The sequence below is a fragment of the Lithobates pipiens genome, unplaced genomic scaffold (genome assembly GCF_037356315.1).
Source record: "Lithobates pipiens isolate NorthernLeopardFrog02 unplaced genomic scaffold, aLitPip1_a1.2 Scaffold_8, whole genome shotgun sequence".
Taxonomy (NCBI): domain Eukaryota; kingdom Metazoa; phylum Chordata; class Amphibia; order Anura; family Ranidae; genus Lithobates; species Lithobates pipiens.
The window spans coordinates 19673782-19699004 of NW_027507903.1; the positions used below are offsets into that span (position 1 = coordinate 19673782).

Here is a 25223-nt window from a genome sequence, read left to right on the forward strand (position 1 = left end):
CCTCCCACCTAAAAGATTTCAGTTGATTTTTCAACTGAGTTGTACAGGTCAGCTGAGTTTCAAATGAGTTATATAGGTCACATTAAAGGTGGAAAAAGTTCTGAAATGATTTATCTTTTTTTCTTTTTTTTACATCACAGAAACCTGACATTTTAACAGGGGTGTGTAGACTTTTTATATCCACTGTGTGTGTGTGTATATATATATATATATATATATATATATATATATATATATATATATATATATATATATATAGTCTTTAAATATTTTCTGCACTTTTTTATATTTATAACTTAGTTCAAAAAAGTGCGGAAACTTTTTGCAGAACCCATATGCACACCTCCCAACTTTTTGAGATGGGAATGAGGGACACCTACTAGCAAACGCATGTAGGCACAGGACACGCCCCCTGCCACACCCCCTTAAAGGATAAATAACAAAAAAAAAAGATTAGTTAAACCCGCAAGTGCTTTTTTTTTTTTTTACCACTACTATTACTTCATATTGGATTTTGAAATTTACAAATGACGCAATTTAGAATTTGGATGAAAGGTTTAGAACTTGGAAACACTTTTTGAAAGATAAAAAGTGCGTTTTATATACAACTATATAGATCAGACCAAAATGAGGGATACATGAGGGGGAAAGAGGGACATTGCTCCAAATCAGGGACAGTCCCTCGAAATCCGAGACAGTTGGGAGCTATGCATATGTCTATATCTATATATATATATATATATATATTATATATAGATTGATTGTTTGGTTGACCTATCTACACATACATTTCTAAAGACTAGAAGGGTTTATTCCAAACTATCTTTTCCCTTAACTTACTTTAATAACAGTTTTTTCACAGTTAATAGAATTCTTAATAACTCTGGTAATTGTCCATCCATGTGATTGTTTTCCCTGTTGTTTCCTGTTTATGAAACAATATAGGATGTAATGGAGTGTACATGACACCGGGGGGGGGGGGGGGGGGTGGGGGGTAAGTAGGGGGTCACAGCTATAAGAAGCCCCTAATTCCAGTTCAATAATGTTTGTCTCCTTTCATCTTCATATACCACTGGAAGCATCATCATGGAGTGCTCGTCCCTGGAAGAGGTCTTCATACTCCTTACAAGAACTGGTAGACCCCGTTCAGTGATCTGTGGGCGCTGTAGTAGTCATTTTGCAGATTTCACATTTTGCACAGGTTCCCAGAAGATTTCAGCTTCAACGTTGGCTCACCTTCTTTAATATGAGATGTTATACCACGGTACTAGGTTAGATGATTAGGCCGTCCTTCCTCTAAGGTAGGTGGTGAGGCGCCTTCTGCTGTATGATTTAAATGTGGGTCAACCTGTGTATAAAAAGAACATGTAAAAAGACATTTAAAGTGGGATCAGAAAACAAAAAGTGAATATATTGCAGTTTACTAATTTACTAATACTAATTTACACATCGGTGCCTGTCTTTCGGCAACCGTGTAGGTTTAGGAGATATTTCTTGGACCTACAGGTAAGCCTTAATCTAGGCTTACCTGTAGGTCAAAGTGTGTTGTAAGGGTTTACAACCACTTTAAAGACAGCTAAAAATATATTTTGTGTCATTCTGGCTTTGCTAAGTGATGCTGAACCTTGAACCCTGTAGGCCACCATCAAAAAGGTGGTTCATCAGCCACAGCTCAAGGAACCCCTAGCAACCTCTGGAGGAACCCTGGTTGAGAATGGCTGCTCTAGAGGCTAAGGACAGGAGGTGGGGAAGCAATGAGACGCCTCCTCACAGCTTGTTATAACTATTTTTACCGACAACCGTGCCACAACCGCACGCAGTTGTGGGGTATTTGGTAGCTGCCAACTGTCCCTGATTTCGAGGGACTGTCCCAGATTTGGAATAAAGTCCCTCTTTCCTCCTCATTTGTCCCTCATTTGGTCTGATCTATATAGTTGTATATAAAATGCACTTTTTATCTATCAAAAAGTGGTTCCCAGTGCTAAACCTTTCATCCAATTTCTAAATTGCTGCATTTGTAAAATCCAAAAGTCAATATATAGGAATTGTAGTGGTAAAAAAAAGCACTTGTGGGTTTAACCAATAATTTTTCTTTTGTTTATTTCTCCTTTAAGGGGGCGTGGCGGGGGAGTGTCTGATGCCTACATACTTTTTGCTAATAGGTGTCCCTCATTCCCATCTTAAAAAGTTGGGAGGTTATGCGTTTACGGTGTTTTCCCCCCATTCATTTGAATGTGTAGTGTTTAGCAAACTTAGCTCCTGCCCATCACTACATGTCAGGTGAACTTTGGGGCGGGCAAAGTTTGGCAGTATCTCAAACGATTATTGCAGAGGATGCCTAAAATCTGACTTGCACTTTGTATCCTAGTGCAGACTTTGCTGTTCACATCTGTAATATGGAGAGGAACCAAGAGTGGACACTGTGGGGTTGATAAAACTAAAGACTGTATGGAAACCAATCAGCTTCCAGTTTTTGTTTTTTTTGTCAAAGCTTAATTGAACAAGCTGAAGCTAGAAGCTGATTGATTACTATGCGCAGCTGCACCAAATTCTGCACTCTCCATTTTTAGTAAATCAATCCCTGTGTGGTTATTGACATGTGGAATTAATGTATGACAATTAGGCTTGTGCAATTCGTTTCGTAACGAATCTAAATTCGGCCGAATTTTGCATCTTTTGGACATTCGGATGCATCCGAATGTCCGAATAAAAAAATAACGAACAACAACGAATACGAAAGAAATATAACGAATGAATTCGAATGAATTCAAATGAATTCAAATGAATTTGGTAATTCTTTAAAGATCTAATGAAACAAAAGGTCAGCTCAAAGTAAATCTTATAGTCCAATCAGCTAATTAATTTTGTGCCGGAGGTTGGATTACTGGCAAAGTGCATTCCTGAGAACTGAGTTAGAAGGGTGTTGTATTGTATTTGAGCCGAGGAGAAGAGACGTTGTCATTGTGTGTGTTAAAAGATTCAATAAACAAAAACGACTTTCCAAACTACGAATCGATGCATCCGAATGTCCGAATAAAAAAATAAAGAATAACAACGAATACGAAAGAAATATAACGAATGAATTCGAATGAATTTAGTAATTCTTTAAAGATCTAATGAAACAAAAGGTCAGTTCAAAGTAAATCTTATAGTCCAATCAGCTAATTAATTTTGTGCCGGGGGTTGGATTACTGGCAAAGTGCATTCCTGAGAACTGAATTAGAAGGGTGTTGTATTGTATTTGAGCCGAGGAGAAGAGACGTTGTCATTGTGTGTGTTAAAAGATTCAATAAACAAACGACTTTCCAAACTACGAATCATTATCACGAATGTCTATACATACATAAATAGCGAATTTCAACGAATACGAACGAATGAATTTGACACTCTACGAATAATAACGAATTATCCGAAAACGTATTAACGTAACATAACGAATATAACAGAACGAAATTATGTATTTTACGAATGACAACGAACCAAAACTAAACGAAATTTTCCATTGTGCACAAGTCTAAAGACAATATCACGTGTTGATATCAATGGACACTGTATGGACACTTTTTGTCTTATGGACACGTTGTCACCTGTATACAATGTAGCAGGTGTACAAATATATGCACATATCTTTATCTAGGGCTAATTCATTTTTGATATACAACCAGTGGTGGCCTGTCTGTCTATTAGTCACAATACTAATCCATGCGCCTGCCACCTAATCTACATGCAGGGCGCCGGACGCATGGATTTACATTTTTTTGTTTTTTTTAAGCACATGATTACAGCCTGAGGCTCTAATTGGCTTCAAAAAAGGGTGGGCTCGGAGCGCAATGCACTGCACCCTGAGCCCACCCAGTTGTGTGACAACATCAAATAAAAAATTCACTATTGTCGTCCTGATTCTCCTCCCCGCCAATCAATAAGTAGGTCCTGAGACCCGATTGGCCAGGGAGTCTTACAACTGATTCAGCAGAAAATGGCTGAATTTAACCGCTAGCCGACCGCCACATGCCGATATAGGTTGGCACAATGGCAGCGGTGGGCAAATGGAAGTACCTATACGTCCCCTTTAAGTGCCGTGGCTAGCGGGCACACGCGCAACCGCCGCGTACAGGGTGACCATGCCCGAGGGGCCAGCGGACTCGATGTATGCCGGTCTCCCGATGATTGTGTCATAGAGCCGCAGAACAGGGAAGTACCTATGTAAAAAAGGCATTTCCCTGTTCTGCCTTGTGACATGACAGAGATCACCACTCCCTGTCATCGAGAGCAGTGACCGCTGTCATGTGAGCTGAAGCCCATCCCCCCACAGTTAGAATCCCTCCCTAGGACACACTTAACCCTTTAATCGCCCCTAGTGGTTAACCCCATTCACTGTCAGTGCCATTTACACAGTAATCAGTGCATTTTTATAGCACTGGTCGCTGTATAAATGCTAATGGTCCCAAAATAGTGTAAAAAATGTCCGATGTGCCCGCCATAATGTCCCAGTCGTGATAAAAATTGCAGATAAAAAAATTAATAATAAAAATGCCATAAATCTATCCCCTATTTTGTAGACCCTATAACTTTTGCGCAAATCAATCAATATACGCTTATTGATCCAACAATTTTAGATATTTTTGGGGCATATTTTTTGTAGCAAAAAGTTAAAAATATAGCTTTTTTCAAAATTGTCGCTCTTTTTTTCTTGTTTATAATGCAAAAAATAAAAACTGCAGAGGTGATCAAATACCACCAAAAGAAAGTTCTATCTTGTGGGTAAAAAAGGACGTCAATTTTGTTTGGGTGCAACGTCGCACGACCGCGCAATAGTCAGTTAAAGCGACGCAGTGCCGAATCATAAAAAGTGCTCTGGTCAGGAAGGGGATAAAATCTTCCGGGGCTGAAGTGGTTAAAGTTGAACTTTAGTCATAAAATTAAGTCTTGCTGGATCACTTCAGGTTGCACCTTCTGCAGGTATAGCTATGTAAAACATAAAAAAAAGTCCCTATACTTTTTAAATTCCAGTAATACTGTAAACCCACTGTACTGTCTCAGCCTGCTCTGCACATGCTCAGTTGTTCTCCATTTTACGCACTTTTAGGCACTTCTGAGTTTGTAGGGGCCGATCTGCTGACCGCCTTAACCACTTGCTTACTGGGCACTTAAACCCCCCTCCTGCGCAGACCAATTTTCAGCTTTCAGTGCTCTCACACTTTGAATGACAATTGCGCGGTCATGCAACACTGTACCCCTATGAATTTTTTTTAATTATGTTCACACAAATGGAGCTTTCTTTTGGTGGTATTTAATCACTGCTGGGACAAAAAAAGATGAAAAAAAAAAAAAATCATGTTTCATAGTTTGTTATAACATTTTGCACTGATGCGGCGGCACTGGTGGGCACTGATAGGCTGCACTGGTGGGCACAGATAAGGCACTATGGATGGGTGGCACGGATGGGCATTGATAGGTACCACTGATAGGTGGCACTGGGCACTGGTAGGTGACACTGATCAGTGCTACACATCATTGCCACCTTTGTTGAGGCACTGATAGGTGGCACTATGGGCACTGATGGGTGGCACTGTGGGCACTGATGGGTGGCACTGGGGGGCACTGGTAGGCAGCACTGTTGCCTATTGCTAGGTGGTACTGGCAGGGGGCACAGGTGGGCACTAAGGATCTGCAGCAGCTAGCAGCCGCCGGTGATCGCCTTTTTTTTTCTCCTCACGCTGTCAGCGTGTGGAGAAAAAATAGTCGATTATTGGCTCTGTTTACATCACATGATCAGCTGTCATTGGCTGACAACTGATCACGTGGTAAGGGGTCGGGATTGACCCCTTACTCCGATCTGTGATCTGCCGAATCTCATAGACTCGCTGATCACAGAGCACGCCGCGCACGCCCTGCAGGGGGCGTGCAGGCCGATCGGGCACCGGACGACGTCAATAGATGTCGTCCTGGCAAAGCAGGTCCGCGCTGTAGCCGTCATTCGGCTATAGCGCGGATCTGTAGAGGTTAAAGAAGGATTAAACCCTCCTATCCTAAAGCCAAGGAAGCTGCTTCTGTTCGAACTGCAACTGGCATGGTGCTGCAACAGTTATGACTCCAGCCAATTGATGGTTTGACACTTTGGTTGAGGACACAAGCAAATCAAACTTTTATTTTGAAACTGACAAATCAATGAGTTTAGTTCCACTTAATGATTTACCGCTGGGGCTCTGGGCTTCAGCAAAATGGCGTCATCCAGCAAGAAGAACCAGGAGCAATGATGGAGGCAATTTGCAGCACACATTCGTTTTTGTAGCATGATCATTAATGTGGAATGTTATGTTCCTTGCTAAAGAATATTATTTTTTATGAAGTTGGTACGGGTAAAGTTCCACTTTAAGCTGTCTATATGGGCCTTTACTTTCAAAGCAAGATTGCGTTAACTTTTTTTGGTAACTGCCACAAATAGATACAAGGGGAATTTGCTGTTTGCACCAGAACTGGAGTCCACTTATCTCGCATATTCACCATCTTACCTCTGAATATAGTGGTGGAGGTTGAAACCGGAACTCCTGGATGACAGCAAATGAAGGAAAGCAAAGTTCTTCTAATAAGACGTCTTGTTCTGTGATTGATGGTGGGGCACACCAGGAAAGATCTTCTTCTGAAACAACATCTGCGTAATTTGGTGGTGCTGGTGGTAAAAAAAACGAAAAAATGTCATAGCATTTTAAAAATTAATAGGACACAATTTTTCTTTGTATAAACGTATATATATTTTTTACGGCACTGAAATTAAATGAATTCATTAATTATTCCTACAGATATTTTTATACAATGCTTTATTATTTAATCTAAGTAGACGTGCACTGCTGAAAAATTTGTTTGTTTTCGTTTCGTTCGTTTTTTTGGGGGGGGGGGGGGTTTATCGTTTTTTTGGGTCATTCTCTATGATCACAATTTGTAAATTTGAAAATTCGTAAATTCCTAAATCTGAAAATAAGAAAGAAAATCCAAAAATTCAAAAGGATAACTAACTAAAAATAACAGGTATTGGAATTTCCTTTCAAATTTGGCTGTTAGTAAACGTGACGAATACGAATTTATCCGAAGTTACGAATTATCCGAAATAATGAATGCCGCATCTAAAGAAATGGAACGGAACAATAAATAATAATAATAAAATAAAATAATAAAAAATGTATTGTTGTTATTGTTATTTTGTATTATTAATTTGTTACATTCCATTCGTTTAGATATGGCATTCCTTATTTTGGATAATTCGTAATTGTTACGATCACTAACAGCCAAATTTGAAAGGAAATTCCAATACGTATAGATTAATAGTTAGCAATAGTTAAATTATTATTAGGTAGTTATTATTTCAGATTTTCGGGTTTTCTGATTTTCGAGTTTCCGAATATTCAAATTTATGAATATTCGGCAAAATTTGTTAAATGGGTTTTGTCGAAAATTCGTTAACAAATATAATACATATTTTGAAAAGGAATATAATATAGTGCAGCGCAATAAACTTCAAATGTTCAAACTTTAAACATTCTAAGTCTAGAACGTTAAAGAGTTAATCCATCAAATTCAAAATTAAATTAGACAACATTTTACCCAATATGATATGATAGTGACACTCTGGGGTCTATTTACTAAAGCTGGAGAGTGCAAAATCTGGTACAGCTCTGCATGGAAGCCAATCAGCATCCAGGTTTTTTTTTGTCAAAGCTTAAAGGGGTTGTAAACCCTTGTGTTTTTTCACCTTAATGCATTCTATGCATTAAGGTGAAAAAACACCTGGCAGTCACCGGACCCCCAGCCCCCCCGTTTTACTTACCTGAGTCCCTTCACCCCCTCGGCGGGGACGGGCTGTCCTCTCTCCACTGGGTCCTGGCTCTTGATTGGATAGATTGATAGCAGCACAGCCATTGGCTCCCGTTGCTGTCAATCAAATCCAATGATGCAGGCGCCGGGGGGCAGAGCCGAGTCTGGGATTCGTGTCTGTGGATGCAAATGCTAGACTCGGGAGCACACCTGCAAGGTAACCCCCTCAGGAGGGTTACCTAGGGGGTTATCTGATGTGGGAAGGAGCCGCGAGTGCCACCGCGGGACCCAAGAAGAGGATGGGAACAGGGCCACTCTGTGCAGTGGAGGTAAGTATGACATGTTTGTTATTTAAAAAACAAACAAACAAAAAAAACGATCCTTTACAATCACTTTGATTGAACAAGCTGAAGTTAGAAGCTGATTGGCTGCCATGCACAGCTGCACCAGATTTTGCACTCTCCAGTTTTAGTAAATCAACCCCTCTGTAATTCCACTGGGTGCTATATTGTGATGTATACAGATAAAGATCTACTTAATCCAAATGTTCCAAGTGTATTTATTCATTTGTGCAGCCCTTTAATTAAAGTTGATAATAAGAAAAAATGATATCCTCCTTTGCTCTTGAGGAAGTCATGAGATCTGTTGACGATACGCGTTGGGGCGGAGCTCATGATATCATCGCACAAACCCAGAAGTGACTGTTGGCAGCATTTCAATTTTATTGTCTGCGCAGAACTTTTTCAATATATTAATTTTGTTTGATGGGGGAACGGAAAACAGTGTCCAGCAGCAACTAGAGGTGAATATTTACGTATGTTTATGGGGTTTTAGTTTGTATATTGTGTCACCGAGGTGGTAGTGCAGAAAATAAATCGGCTCGCATATATTGTAAAAGAACAATGGTTATTCAGCTAATTATTATTATGCAACTCACCTGTAGGCATTTTGGTTTTACATAATGTTCTGATTAGGCAGCATTGCTTACATGCCAGAGTGATACATTATTATTATTAATATGTATACATTACGATTTAAGGATGACTAACATGAAAAAAATCTGTATATTGATTACATGTGATACATATAGCTAAGTTTAGTCAAAAATATATATTTTTTAAATCAGCACCAGGGACATACAGTCAGTGCAATGTGTCCCTTGCGCTGAATGGCTGCTGCTTTAGTGAAAACATTCTGGTGCTGGGGGGGTTAATATAGCCAAGGAACCTGTCATATGTACTATACATTAAGAATACCGACTATGTCCGCAATGTCTGCCCACCTCCTCTATTCATAGAAGCTTTACTGTAGCTTCCATGTATGAAAAGTAGTCTATGAATGGAGGACAGGTGGATAAATAAAAGGTTTACCGACTCCATTCATAGATTGCTTTTTTATTGATGAAAACTATCATACAGCTTATACAAATGAAGGAGGGAGGCCAAAAGGGCAATGCCCAGGTAGACAAGTGGTTAATGATGAATTTTCAAATGCAGTGCCTTGGGATGAGCGCTGGTGGGTCGTAATATTCCTTCTTAGTCCAGTACTTATTAGTATATTGTTTATCACATTCAATACCTTCTACACTTCGTACAAAACATACAAAATTAACTATTTTCTACCTTCTGGGTGTTCCGACAGTTCCAGGGCAAGCCAACTCATGTCCACTGTAAACTGACTGGCCACACTGAAGTTCCTGTACGTGAACCCATTGAATGGCACCGTGCCTATAACTAGAGGAAGCTCCACCATCAGTCGATGTGCCCCGGGAATGTGAATATAGACCTAATAAAGTAGAAGAAAAATCTGTCATTTTCCTCATTTCAAACTCTCATAAATGAACAGAGAAGTACATCGAAGAACTAGTTTCAGCAGATATTAAATAAGGTATTATTATGATCAATTAACATATTGCTTTGCACAAACCAACTTTAAAATTAACGTTTGCAAATCAAAAGTATCACTCAATCCTCCCAGCTATGACAGCTATTTTCATGACCTTTAAAGCGACATTAACATTAAAATAATTTTAAAACATATCCACTGTCACCTGTAGCTGTATGTACTGTGGATCAAATCCAATCTCCACTAACCTCTGTAACCGTATGTACTGTGGATCAAATCAAATCTCCACCAACCTTTGTAGCCCTATGTACTATGGATCAAATCCAATCTCCACTAACCTCTGTAACCGTATCTACTGTGGATCAAGTCAAATCTCCACCAACCTCTGTAGCCCTATGTACTGTGGATCAAATCCAATCTTCACTAACCTTTGTAACCGTATGTACTGTGGATCAAATCAAATCTCCAAACTCTGTAGCCCTATGTACTGTGGATCAAATCCAATCTCCACTAACCTCTGTAGCCGTATGTACTGTGGATCAAATCCAATCTCCACTGACCTGGGTTACAACTTCATAGAGACGGACACATTGCTCTTTATTTGCCTCTCTCCTTTTACTGTAATATTAATGTTATGTTGCATCATCCTCTTCCGGCCAGCAGGGGGAGGGCTAAAGCCAAGCAAGTCTATAGACTTTTATGCAGAGCACTGAGAATCCTGTGAGTTGTAGTTTAAGATGACAGCCATACAATGGCTACACTCTAATGGTTACACTACAGATGCCAATATGCATTGTGAAGTAGGAGGAGTGGAGAGATGATTTGTTTTAAACTGTCCTGGGAAAGTCTGTCTGGATATTTGCCTGCTGGCAGGAGACCATACCAGCAGAGTTCTCGGCCTTAAACTGGGAGTAAGGACACCTGGGGGCAGCTGCACCGCTGCTGCAGGCAGACTAGATTGTCCACTCACCCTCTGCTTCCCACTGCTGATCACAGGAGGCTTTCGGGGAGAGACTTCTACAGCGAGAGGTCACTGCAGCATGCTGGGGACTGGTGTGAGGGCTTTTCGTCCATTGCTAATATTGCTAGCAGGGACTGAGCCACTGATAGCAGGACACCAAGTGTAGCAAACCCATACTGCACTCTATACTGCACGTATTCCAAAGCCAGACTGCATTCCTATATTGAACCTTTACCGCATCTGAAGCAGCTCTACTTTGCACCTGTGTCAAGACTATGCCATATTTAGACTCCACCTATATACTGCATGCAGGGTAACTGGAACTGGTATTAAGATGCTCTTAAAGGGCCCCAACGATAGCTGGCAGAAGAACATCTCAAAAGATGGCCTCTCCTATAATAATTATTATTCCCCTGCTCCCCTCTCTACCATCCTCCTTTTCTTTTAGACAGTGCATACCCAGTCGGTCTAGCATCACCGCCATGATTGCGCTCTGGCAGTATAGTTCCAGCACACGGTAGATTCAACTTTACTACTGCTCACTGCTGCCTTGCTACTGTTAATGCTGATCTGGATGCCAAATGTCATCTTATGCCTAGTCCTTACTGTTAATCACTGTGTATGCTAATTAGTGTTATTACCATTTTTACCAGCCATATTGGGTGACAATATATTAAGTTTGCCTTTACTACCTGGTTTGATGTCGTTTCCTTTGGTATAGCACTACGGTTGGGTACTAAGTATTACGTTCAGCGATTTCCTGTGATATTGTATGTTTGTACACAGAGGACCATTTTATGCAGCGGCTCCTACGGGGGGTAACCCTGCAGTTAATTTATTAACCACTTTAGTACCGCGCTATAGGCAAATAAAGCTGAAAAGCAGAATATAGCGCTAAAGCATCTGTGGACGTCCTCCCAGAACCCTGCCCCCTAGGCGCCCCCCTGGTGCACACATTGGGTGCGCTCTTTCACCTCCTCCCTGTCCAGGTCAATTTTCAGCTTTGAGCGCTGTCGCAATTTGAATGACAATTGCACAGTCATGCAACACTGTACCCATGTGAAATGTTTATCATTTTTTTCTACTTTTCAAATATTTTATTGAATATAATGCAAAAAAAAGAGTCATACAATAGATTTATAGTTAAGTAGAATGTATAAAAGTGTGAAATGAGGCTTTTCAGTATATTAACAGGAGGTGAATACTATAATAGTTTATCATTTTTTTCACACACAAAAGCTTTGTTTTGGTGGTATTTAATCGCCACAGGGCTTCTTTATTTTTTGTTAAATAAACAACAACAACATAAAAAAACAGACTGAAAATTTTGAAAGAAAAATGTGTTTTTCTTCAATTCTGTTAAAAAAATAAAAATTTGCTAATAATCTTTCTTCATAATTTTAGACCAAAAATGTAGTCTGCTATATTTCTTTGGTGAAAATACCCCAAAACTTTGCATGTTATTTAGTCTGTAGGAAAGTTATACAGTCCACAAACTATGGTATATATCTGAAAACCGATCAATCCTGATCTACTGGCGGCCTCATCTCATTTCTTGGGGCCCAAAATTGTAAGGACAGTACAAATATCCCCCAAATGACCCATTTTTGGAAAGTAGACAGTCCAAGGTATTTAGTAAGAGGCAGATGGGTTTTTTGAAGTTATAATTTTTTGTCACAATTTTTTGGAAAATAAAGGAATACATTTTTTTCACATTTTCTATTTTACATACTGCCACCAGTGCATTACAGTTGCGCCATATACCTGGTATGATGGTGATCAGGAACACTGACTGGCGACAGTATGTAAAAAAAATATATATATATATATATATATATATATATATATATATATATATATATATATATATATATATTTTTTTTTTTTTTTTTTTATTATTATTACATTTTATTTACTTTTTTACTTTTTTTTTAGACACATTGTGACAAGAGTAATACCATGTTACTATAGTGACACTGTAAGACTCTGAGGAGGTGATCAGGATTTTTTTTTTTTTTTTACACATTATGATTACTTATAACAGGTAATTAAGTATAAACAATCATTTTTACTGAATGAAACTGATTCATTCAGTGTGTATTGTTGTGATTGATTAGCTATCATTGGCCACAGCTAATCACATGGTACAGATGGGTTTTGATTGGCCCTGTCTGCACCATGTGATCACTGCGACCAATCACAGCTAGCAACACAATTGACGGCATGAAACAAAGCCTTTCATTGTTTATAAATCTCTTGTGATCTGCTGTGATTGGTTACAGCGATCACATGGTACTGGCAGCACGGCCCGTTCTGAGAGGACGTTATCATCTGACGCCCACCCGGAATGACAAATGTCCCACCCAGCTGTCATTTGACAATAGGCTGGGCGGAAAGTGGTTAAAATATCTGATTCTCCACTTTCTCTGGCAGCTGACACTCCCCTGTGCTCCGGTAGTGGGTCGTTCCTTGGTGTCCTCAAACTCATTGTAGGGCTGAGGACCTCATCATTGGACCTGATGACATCAGAGGACATTAGGGTTGCCACATGGGCTCTGAGGCTAAATGCAGATAATGTACCAAGTGAGTTTAATTACCACCTTCATCAGCCACAGAACCTGTGTAATTAATGTGTTTGGGTTTAAAGGGATGAGGTGGCAACCCTAGAGGACATGCAGCTGAAAAACATAGGATAGAAAATCCTGCATAGAGTAGTCTTACAGCGCGGAGGGAGCCTGCAGGAGCAAAGGTTCGGATGAGTAAATCTGCTTTCTGTGGCCCCCCCAGACCTATGCCAGAATTTAACTCTTACAATGTGAGGGCAACCCCACTGCAAAAGGACTTTTATACTTTCCCTGGAGTTCAGCTTTAGGGGATTCTGAGCTCAGTGAACGTTCACTTTACTAAATGAACCGCCGCTATTTCTTTACTTTGCCAAGTTTGGCAGATCCACCATTCCCAGTTTCTCTCATATTTAATGATTGGGCTCACCGCTAGAATGTACTCCACGCGGATGATCCGACAGTCCAAGATGGAGGGAGTTACTGGAGGTATTTTAAGTGTCTTCCCGTTCCAAGTTTCTGTGCTTCCTGAGGCAATATGGTTTCCACGCACGCTCGCTAGCATCTGTTTATGTGTTCTAGTCTTCCCATGGACTATAAAGCTCTGAGTTTGGTATATAGCAGCTTTGGGAACTATTAGACGTGAAGAGCCATTCTCAATTTCTGCATAAATTGCAACAGCTTCTCCTAAAGAAGAGGCAGAACATATAAAGAAGCTATATTATTATTTGTATACAGTAGAGATATATATATATATATATATATATATACACATAAACACACAATATCTCACAAAAGTCAGTACACCCCTCACATTTTTGTAGATATTTTATTCTATCTTTTCATGTGACAACACTGAAGAAATGACACTTTGCTACAATGTAAAGTAGTGAGTGTACAGCTTGTATAACAGTGTAAATTTGCTGTCCCCTCCACTCGCTCATCCATGTCTTTATGGACCTTGCTTTGTGCACTGGTTCGCAGTCATTTTGGAACAGGAAGGGGTCATCCCCAAACTGTTCCCACAAAGTTGGGAGCATGAAATTGTCCAAAATGTCTTGGTATGCTGACGCCTTAAGAGTTCCCTTCACTGGAACTAAGGAGCCAAGCCCAACCCCTGAAAAACAACCCCACACCATAATCCTCCCTCCACCAAATGATTTGGATCAGTGCACAAATCAAGGTCCACAAAGACATGGATGAGCAAGTTTGGGGTGGAGAAACTTGACCAGCCTGAGACTGCGAGCCAGGCCTTCTTGTCCAATATCAGTGCCTGGCCTCACAAATGCGCTTCTGGTCAAACATCACCATAGACACACTCCTAAACCTTGTGGACAGCCTTCTTAGAAGAGTTAAAGATGTTATAGCTGCAACGGGTGGGCCAACTCAATATTGAACCCTATGGACTACGACTGGGATGTTCATGTGTGTGTAAAGACAGGCATCCCAATACTTTTGTAATATAGTGTAACTGCAAACCCTTTATTTCATCTAAATATAAACATTGTGTAGCCATGGTGTTGCAGCTAATAACAAACAATCCGCCAAATCACCCCACTGCCAGACTTCATACATCCTTTCCGACAATGAACAGTCTTTTGCAAGCTTTGTTTTTGTTGTTTTATTGGGGGGTACAACTTGGATAGATATAGGAATATGGGATGCCCATAGTTTGTCTTTGCCATCATATTTAAGGATTTAGTACTCTTTGATAAAGTTAGCCCTTGTACACACGGTCAGAGATTCCGACAACCAAATCCGTTGGATTTTGTCCGTTGGATTTTGTCCGACGGATCTTGTCCGAAACTGTTGCATACACACGGTCGGACAAAGTTGTCGGAAAATCCGATCTTTCAGAACGTGATGACGTAATTTAATTACGATGGGACTACGTTCAGGCTAGTAGCCAATAGCTTTGATGTAGGAATTTGATCTGAGCATGCGTGGCCCTTTGTCTGATCGGAATTCTCTACACATGATCGGAGTATGTCCGATCGGAGCAGTTTGTCGGAAAATATTTCTGGCAAATTGGAAAATTTGGTCCGACGGATATTCCGACGGAATATCCGACAAAGCGCTCCGATTGGACACATTCTGATGGAATCTCCGACAGTGTGTACAAGGGCTTAGAGCCTGAAGCTAGAATGTGCATAGTACATTGGAAATTAATCTCCTCCTGCATTTGCATGCAGACTGTTAATCTCCTCCTGCGCCTTGACCTCCCCAGACTACTACCTCTAATGCCGTGTAGACACGACCGGACTTTCCGGCTGAAAAGGTCAGATGGAATCATTCCATCAGATATTGCAAACGTGTGTGGGCTTCATCTGACTTTTTTCCTAAAAAATTCAGACAGACCTAGAAATAGAACATGTTTCAAATCTTTCCGACGGAATCAATTTCTATCGGGAAAACCGTTCGCCTGTATGCTATTCCGACGGACCAAATACGACACAAGGGCAGCTATTGGCTACTGGCTATTGAACTCCTTTTTCTAGTCCCGTCGTACGTCATCACGTTCAAAACTAACGGACTTTGGTCCATTCGTGTGTGGGCAAGTCCATTCGGTCGGAAATACGTTGGGAAGACTGTCAGACCTTTTCTGCCGGAAAGTCCGGTCGTGTGTACGTGGCATAAGAGTTCTCCATACATCACTGCGTAGATAGAGACACCGCTTTTGACCATGTAAAAGCAGAGTTCTTAAACTTCTTTCACCTCCTGCACATAACTTGTTTCCTCCTGCACAAACTTGAAGTTACAACTTGAAATATGACACATCCTCTTCTATTGAATAGCAGGGGCCCTCTCTGAATAAACCTTCCTTCTGTAGCTCTGGTTGCTGGCTGCCACTAGGCCAGAGGCCTGCAGAACCTCTCCCCAGAGGCCTAGTGGGTTAAAAGCATATCTTCTAAGAAATATGGACCAGCCAGCTCAACTTGCAAATCATGGTTCCTCGGGCCACATCGACTTGACACAGATCCCCACAGTCTCTTTTCTGATTCAAGATTCCCCATCATCACTGTGTGTTTGATGAAGACTCCGCTAGTGACCGTGTACTAGCAGAGTTCCCTCACAGACTCCCTGGCACCTCCAGCCCTCCACTTTGGTAACACTAGAGGTCGACCGATATATATCAGCCAATATTTGACATTTTTTAATTAATCGGCATCTGCCAATTGGGCTGATAAAAAAGGCCAATTATATCTTCAGCTTGACTTGCAAAAGACTTCTATAATAGAAGTCAATGCAAGTTGCCTGAACTTAATCTGTGGAGTGACTTGTCTCCTCTCTGGGCAGTCTGCCAAGAAAGGATCAAAGAGATACAATGTTTCTTCTTCAATGAACTGAACTTGTGTGTAGAAGTTCTCAATTTAACCATTTAAAGACTAAATCTTTTCTGACACTTGTTGCTTACAAGTAAAAATCCTGTATTTTCTGCTAGAAAATCACTTAGAACCCTCAGAAATTATATATATATATATATATATATATATATATATATTTTTTTTTTTTTTTTTATCAGAGACCCTAGGGAATAAAATAGCGGTTGTTGCAATATTTTATGTGATGCAGTATTTGCGCAGAGGTCTTTCAAACACAAATTTTTGGGAAAAAATACACTAATGATTTAAAAAAAAAAAAAAAAACTAAAACAGTAAAGTTAGCCCATTTTTTTTTTCATCCAAAAGTTTTGAGTACCTGTTTTTTGTGTATTTAATATTTGATATTAGTTTTTTTTTTTTTTTTTATCTAAATTATACATACAAGTGAACTGATTGGAGGTTTGTTTTGTTTAATAAATGTTTAAATGTAAAAAAAATTCTGTATCACTTATTACTGAAGGCTGCTTTCACACTGGAGCGGACAGGCATTGACGGTAAAACGCTGATAGTTTTAGCGGCGCTTTACCGTCATTTTAGCGGCGCTATTCGGCTGCTAACGGGGCACTTATAACCCAGCTAGCGGCCGAGGAAGGGGTTAAATGCGCCCATGAAGCACCGCTGCCAAATTGCATGTGCTTCGGCAGCAGTGCCCATTCATTTCAATGGGCAGGAGTGGTGAGGAGCGGTTTACACCGCTCCAAAGATGCTGCTTGCAGGGATTTTTTTTTATGTCCTGCCAGCACATCGCCTTAGTGTGAAAGCACTCGGGCTTTTACACTGAGACTGCAGGGGAGCCGTTTTGCAGGCACTATTTTTAGCCCAAAAGCGCCCGAAAAACGTCCCAGTGTGAAAGGTGTCTAACTTTGATTTTACGAGATGAAGGAGAAAAAAAAAAATCAATCTAACATATCGGCCCAAAAAAAACACCATCATATATCGGCGATTTGTAAATATCGGCATCGGCCAAAGAAAAACCCATATCAGTCAACCTCTAGGTAACACTGACCGACCTTCCAACAGCCCTGAGTCCTTGATGAGGAACTTTAACAGGAAAATGCGACCGACAGTTTCCAACAGTTTCTCCTGCCCCTCTGCTCCAGGAGTTACCTGTCATTCGACCGTATGGTGGCAGAGACATTGTAGATGACCGTGTACAGGCAATGCTCCCTCCCACCTCTCCCCAGGCCTTCTCCTGCAAACGGCGCACCCCCCCCCCCAGATGGGGAATGGGGATGGCCTACTGCGACTGTCTAACATGCCATTCCTCACTTCACCCAGCTGACTCTGCCTCCAGTAACATATCACCTCAGCTTATATATGAGGCCCGCCCCCTGCCAATACCGATTGGGGATTGGTCAGGGCTCACACACAAGCTGCCTGCCACTCCAGTTCCAGGCCCAGTCCCTCTTCTAGAACATTCTCCTCAGAAACAGGGGAGGCATCTCAGAACTGAAGTGCAGGTGGTCACACCCACTGCTACTCTCAAAGCTCCCAACTGTCCCTGATTTCGAGGGACTGTCCCTGATTTGGAGCAATGTCCCTCTGTCCCTCATTCCTTCTCATTTGTCCCTCATTTTGGTCTGATCTATATAGAATGCACGTTTTATCTATCAAAAAAGTGTTTTCCAGCGCTGATCTGATTTCTAAATTGCTGCATTTGTAATTTCCAAGAACCAATATAAAGGAATAGTAGTGGTAAAAAAAAAAAAAAAAAAAAAGCACTTGTGGGTTTAACCAACCTTGTTTTTTTTTGTACAATTCTCCTTTAAGGGGGGTGTGGCAAGGAGTGTGTCCTATGCCTTCATACTTTTGCTGATAGGTGTCCCTCATTCCCATCTCAAAAGGTTGGGAGGTATGGCTACTCTGACCACACCCAGCCCCCAGATCAAAACAGACAGGCCTAGCGCGCAGCATAAGCCTGCCTAAATTTGCCTGTGCTGAAATAACCTAGTAAAAATACCTTACTAGCACCTACCTACTGATAGAGGGTGCTACATTTGCAAAATTCAAGATTAATTATACAGAATATTTCATGCTTAGTAGTGCTTTATGTGTGGATTATGTTCCTACATATGACAATAAACACTGCAAAAAATACGAATCTTACCATTGCAGTAACCTTTCCTCCCAATTTTGGCATTTAGTGATATTGGTCCGGAGGTGAGGAACCAGCAGCCAACCATTCGCTCTTTGGTTCTTTCTACGGGAGTCTGAAGAAAGTAAACACGGTAGTATTGATGATGTTTTGGGGAAGTGACAACATCTAGACAACGCAGGTACAATGCTGCGACAGGAAGACATGCATTAAGTGGAATATGATGTGATTAAAAGGTGCAATTACCGGATAATCACCGGGGCAGCCAGATACGAGCGGACATAAAAAGCATGTAAGTGATTACCGTCCTCACATGATGACAATTTACACTATTTATTCAACACGGATCACCTGCACTGCTAAAGGCCATTAAGTGCTGTGATAAAAATACGCTCATAAACAGGATTATGTCTGACGCCAACTCCCTGCAACGCTGGCCATAGATGGATAGAATCTCAAATGAAAATTCTTAAGAAAAGTTTTAGGAAAATTTGTTTGAAAATTCTTAGAACATTCTCTGAACATTTGTTTGTCGTTCAAAAGATTTCATTCGCTTTTAGCATCATTTAACCACTTCAATAGTGGGCACTTTTTACCCCCCTCCCTGCCCAGGCCAATTTTCAGCTTTCAGCGCTCTCACATTTTGAATGATAATTGTGCAGTCATGCTACACGGTACCCAAACTACATTTTTGTAATTTTGTTCACACAAATAAAGCTTTTTTTGGTGGCATTTAATCACCACTGGCTTTTTTATATTTTTCTAAATAAACAAAATAAAAAACTGTACATTTTGAAAAAAAAAAAAAAACGCATTTTCTTTGTTTCTGTTATTAAATTTAGCAAATAAATAATTGTTCATAAATTGAGCCCAAATTGTATTCTGCTACATTTCTTTGGTGAAAATAACCCAAATCAGTGTACATTTAGTCTGCAGGAAAGTTATAGGGGGTTATTTACTTAAGGAAAATCCACTTGGAAGTGCAGTCGCTGTAGATCCGAGGGGGACATGCAAGGAAAATAAAAAACAGCATTTTAGCTTGCACATGATTGGATGATAAAATCAGCAGAGCTTCCCCTCATTTCAGATCTACCCCTTAGATTTAGAGCAACTGCACTTCCAAGTGCTCTTGCAGTGCAAAGTGGATTTGCCTTTCGTAAATAACCCCCATGGAGTCCACAAACTATGGTATACAGCAGGGATATGCAATTAGCGGACCTCCAGCTGTTGCAAAACTACAAGTCCCATCATGCCTCTGCCTCTGGGTGTCATGCTTGTGGCTGTCAGAGTCTTGCTATGCCTCATGGAACTTGTAGTTCTGCAACAGCTGGAGGTCCGCTAATTGCATATCCCTGGTATACAGTATATCTGAAAATTGATCAGTCCTGATGTACTGACTGACTCAAGTCTTGAGGCCCTAAAATGCCAAGACAAACCCCCCTCCCCCAATGACCCCTTTTTGGAAAGTAGACAGTCCAAGGTGTTTAGTAAGAGGCATGGTGGGTTTTTTGAAGTTGTATTTTTTTTGTCAAAAAAGAACAACAAAAAAAACAGAAATTAAGAAATAAAATTAAATAAATCAGTTTTCTTTTTTTACTACATACTATCATCAGTGCTGTACAGTGTCATCATATAACTGGTGTGGTGGTGATTAGGCACACTGATTGGTGACAGTACAAAAAAAAAAAATATTATTTCCTTTTTTTTTAATGATTTTTTTTCTTTTAAAACACTGTGGCCTGTGGAAGAAGGTGCTCTGGTCAGATGAGACCAACATTGAACTTTTTGGACTAAAAGCAAAACGCTATGTGTGGTGGAAAACTAACACTGCACAGCGCCCTGAACACACCATCCACACCGTGAAACACGGTGGTGGCAGCATCATGCTGTGGAGATACTTTTCTTCAGCAGGGATAGGCAAGCTGGTCAGAGTTAATGGGAAGATGGATGGAGCCAAATACAGGGCAATCTTAGAAGAAAACCTGTTAGAGTCTGCAAAAGACTTGAGACTGGGACGGAGGTTCACCTTCCAGCAGGACAACAACCCTAAACATACAGCCAGAGCTACAATGGAATGGTTTTGAGCAAAGCATATTCATGTGTTAGAATGGTCCAGTCAAAGTCCAGACCTAAATCCAATTGAGAATCTGTGGCAAGACTTGAAAATTGCTGTTCACAGACACTCTCCATCCAATCTGACAGAGCTTGGGATATTTTGCAAAGAAGAATGGGCAAAAATGTCCCTCTCTAGATGTGCAAAGCTGGTAGAGACATCTCCAAAAAGACTTAAAGCTGTAATTGCAGCGAAAGGCAGTTCTACAAAGTATTGACTCAGGGGGGCGCCATACAAATGTACCCCACACTTTTCACATATTTATTTGTAAAAAAGTTTGAATTTTTTTTTATAATTTTCCTTCCACTTCACAATTATGTGCTACTTTGTGTTAGACTATCACATAAAATCCCATTAAAATGCATTTATGTTTAAAATGTCAAGGGGTATGAATACTTTTTCAAGGCACTGTATACTGGAGCGTCAAGGTCCTTGTAGGCAAGTAACTTAGTACCTACACTTACATTGGAGACAGTTGCCAGTAACCTCAGGTGCTACCATAAAGGTACAAAATTGAGGGGAGCCATACCCAAGGTGGGTCTCTACCAATTCACTTTTAACCTACTGCCTACTTTCTAGGACCTCAAACATGCCAGCTGCCATGACTGAAGCCTCAACGCCAACAACTGCTCAACCAACAAAAAGAATGAAAACAAAAGCAAGTGAATAAAGGGGGGAGGAGGGCAGGAGGATTCCATGATGTCACCCATCCAGGGGCAGACTGACAACTCATGGGGCCCCCGGGCAATAGGAGATTTTGGGGCCCCCAGGCAATCAGAGATTAGGGGGCCACACAGTGTACAAACACACACTGTATACAATCACATGTACACACAGTATACACAGACATGTTTCTATTGGCTGAGAAGGTACTGGAGGGGTGGCACAGCTATAATCTCAGGATTTTTAGACTAAAAGGGTGTCGGTAAGGGACATTTCAGAGACAGATGTAAAAAAAACACAGATTTTTACATACTGTCCCTGGTTTTACTGAAGTTGGCAACCCTGATGGGGCCCCCTAGTGGCCTCGGGCCCTCGGGCAGTGCCCGAGTGGCCGAATGGTCAGTCCGCCCCTGCACCCATCCTCCAACTGAAAATCTGCTGGGACCCTCTTGCCTACAACCCCCTAAAGACCCCACCTGTTCCTCTCTAGCGTCACCAATCAGGTCAGTGATCTCTAAGCATCCTTTAAAATGACTAAAAACGAATTCACTCTCCTACCCAGTCATGCCGTCCGCCGGCCATGTCTTGTGGTCTTTTCCTCCAGGCCTGACTTGATCAAACGGAAACCCCATTCACTGTTAGAAATTTGTTCAATGGAGAAAACATTTCCTTCCTGCTCCTTCCAATTTTCCATTCACCTAACAAAAATCGATTTGACCCTAACTAATGATTAGGAAAGCAATTAAACTTTCTTTAAACATTCTTTTCATAAGAAGTTTTGTTGAAGATACTACCCATCTATGGCCAGCTTGGTTGTAAAGTCAGAAGGTTTTTTTTTTTTTTTTTTATCTTAATGCATTCTATGCATTAAAGCGGAGTTCTGTTAAAAAAATAAAAATAAAAGTCAGTACAAATACTGCAGCTGCTGACTTTTAATAGCCTGACACTTACCTGTCCCAGGGTCCGGCGATGCGAGGGAATGAAGCCCTGCTCGTCTCCCCCTCCTCTCTGCGGCGCCGGCATTGTAAGTGTGGGCGCCCGGCTGTGGCTTCACAGCCAGGCACCCACTGCGCATGTGCGAGCTGCTGTGCACTCTGTGACTGGCTGGGCAATCATCTGGGACCTGTGACGTGTCCCAGATGATTGCCAAGAGGGAGGGAGGGAGAAGTGATCTCCCTTACGGTACCGCGGTGCGCCAGGAGGAAGTGGGAGCTGGGACCCTCTGAAAAAAGGGTACCGGCTCCCCCCCAAAAAAATGACATGCCAAATGTATGCATGGCATGTCAGGGGGTCACCTCTCTTAAAGCGTAAGGTCCATTTTTGGGTGGAACTCCGCTTTAAGATAAAAACCTTTGGTGTGTAGCAGCCCCCCTATTACCTACCTGAGCTCCATCTCTATCCAAAGATGTACTCGAGTGTCCCGGCCAATCCGGGACTCTCCCTCCAGATTGGCTGAGACGCAGCAGTGTACACGAATGTCTCGGTCAATCTGGGACTCTCCCTCCAGATTGTCTGAGATGCAGCAGTGGCACCATTGGCTCCCGCTGCTGTCAATCAAAGTCAGTTAGCCAATGAGGAGAGAGGGGACGTGGTCTGATCGAATCATGGCTCCGAGTCTGAATGGACGGCTGTGGCTTGGCTCGGGTGCCCCCACAGAAATCTGCTTGCACATCCACCTGCCTGCATGCCTCCTGAACTAAGGGCAGATGGATACCAGGAAGTAAACGCTACATGAATCATCTGCCCTTCCTCACAATGGCTGCAGTTCCAAATACTAGAGGGGTGTTTTTAAAGCGATTTCTCAATAAAATAAAGCATGGAGACATGGATGGATGGATGGATGGGGGAATTTGCTGTGAATATTAAAAATGAATTAAATAGGGGTTTCGGTTTGTGCTACTCAGATGCAGTTAAGTTCCACAAGAAAATCGTCCTTTTAGGATTTAATAAAAATGAAAGGAAACATAATCATAAATGATGGTGATTACATATTTGTCTTTTTAATTTGACACTTGGCAGCATAATCGTCACATCTGCACAATTGTTCGTGTCCCCAGAAGCCAAAATGACAAAGAATGTGCCTGTAATTGTTATGACTGTATACTATAGTCACTGATAATGAGCCATAGGATGTTCATTACTTCTGATACAGAACAGGTGTGTGTGTATATAGAAAGAGTGCTTCAGAGAAATTCCAGTATTGTTTTTTTTTTTTTTTTTTTGGCACATAGGACACCTTAGTGAGGACTGCATTAGGAATCAATGTTTTTTTTTCCACGGAGAAGCCAGGCAATCATGATTTATGAGTTGTATGACAAATCTGCATTCGTACAGGTCTACGACACTCTTTAGGTCTGGTTCACACAGGCGTACTATACCCGGGTGAGGGCTGCGTTTACCCGCACAGGTACATCCTTGTGCAGGCAGTCCCATTCATGTCAATTTGTAGCAGCAGCTACACCGAGTTAGGGACGCAGCCGCTGCTCCCAATTTGACTGCCAGGCGGGCGCCTGTGCACGACCCACAAATACGCAGTGTGCCTGCTGCCCATTGGACCAGGGGCGGCCCGTCCATTAAGGGAGCACGGGTGCCGCCTCCTCTATCCATCGCCACCACCCCCCTATCCATGCGCCCGGCCCCTTTATGGACACCACTGTTTTTTGAAGCACTGATTAGAGCCAGAAGCTCTAATAGGCTTTAACCACTTGCTTACTGGGCACTTAAACCCCCCTCAGTCCCAGACCAATTTTCAGTTTTCAGCACTGATGCACTTTGAATGACAATTGCGCGGTCATACAACACTGTACCCAAATGAAATTTTTATCATTTTTTTCCCACAAATAGAGCTTTCTTTTGGTGGTATTTAGTTACAGCTCGGAGTTTTATTTTTTGCTAAACAAACAAAAAAAGATGCAAAAAAAAAAATCATGTTTTAATAGTTTGTTATAAAATTTTGCAAACGGGTCATTTTTCTCCTTCATTGAAGTGCGCTGATTAGGCGGCACTGATAGGCTGCATTGGTGGGCACTGATGGGCTGCATTGGTGGGCACTGATAGGCTGCATTGGTGGGCACTGATAGGCTGCACTGGTGGGCACTGATAGGCATAGTTAAGGCGGCACTAATAGGCACAGATAAGGCGGCACTGATGGGCACAGATAAGGCGGCACTGATGGGCAAAGATGGGCACAGATAAGATGGCACGGATGGGTGGCACAGATAAGTGGCACGGATGGGTGGCACGGATGGGCACTGATAGGTACCACTGATAGATGGGACTGATGGGCACTGATAGGTGGCTCTGATAGGTGGCACTGCTGGGCACTGATGGGCGGCACTGCTGGGCACTGATGGGCGGCACTGGGGTGCAGCACCTTTGAGGCAGATTGTGGGCACTGTGGGTGGCATTGTGGGCACTGCTGGGTGGCACTATGGGCACTGCTGGGTGGCACCGACGGGGGGCACTTACTTTTATTCAGGATGGCACTGCAGGGGGCAGGTGGGCACTGGCAGGGGGCAGGTGGTCGCTTGCATTGCTGGCCGTGATCGGCTTTTTTTTTTCTCCTCGCGCTGTCAGCGCGAGGAGGAATACTAGCCGATTACCGGCTCCGTTATATCACATGATCAGCTGTCATTGGCTGACAGCTGATCACGTGATAAGGGGTCGGGATCGACCCCTTGCACGGATCGGTGATCAGGCGAGTCTCATGGACTCGCCGATCACAGAGCGCGCCGCGTGCGCCCCTCAGGGGGCGCGCAGGCCGCTCGTACACGGGACTACGTCTATTGACGTC

The 25223-nt window shown here is 41.8% G+C and overlaps 1 protein-coding gene across 1 annotated transcript in view; it reads right to left on the reverse strand.

Annotated features, from left to right (window-relative positions):
* Positions 1 to 763: 763 nt before the first annotated feature.
* LOC143964125 (arrestin domain-containing protein 4-like) overlaps positions 764 to 25223 on the reverse strand; it is a 70855-nt gene continuing 46395 nt past the window's right edge. The window contains exons 4-8 of the mRNA XM_077473824.1: positions 18667 to 18769; positions 13607 to 13863; positions 9432 to 9594; positions 6513 to 6670; positions 764 to 1348 (exon numbers count right to left, since the gene is read on the reverse strand). Coding sequence (XP_077329950.1) covers positions 1268 to 1348; positions 6513 to 6670; positions 9432 to 9594; positions 13607 to 13863; positions 18667 to 18769 — 762 coding nt within the window. The 3' untranslated portion in view covers positions 764 to 1267. The remainder of the gene's footprint in view (positions 1349 to 6512; positions 6671 to 9431; positions 9595 to 13606; positions 13864 to 18666; positions 18770 to 25223) is intronic.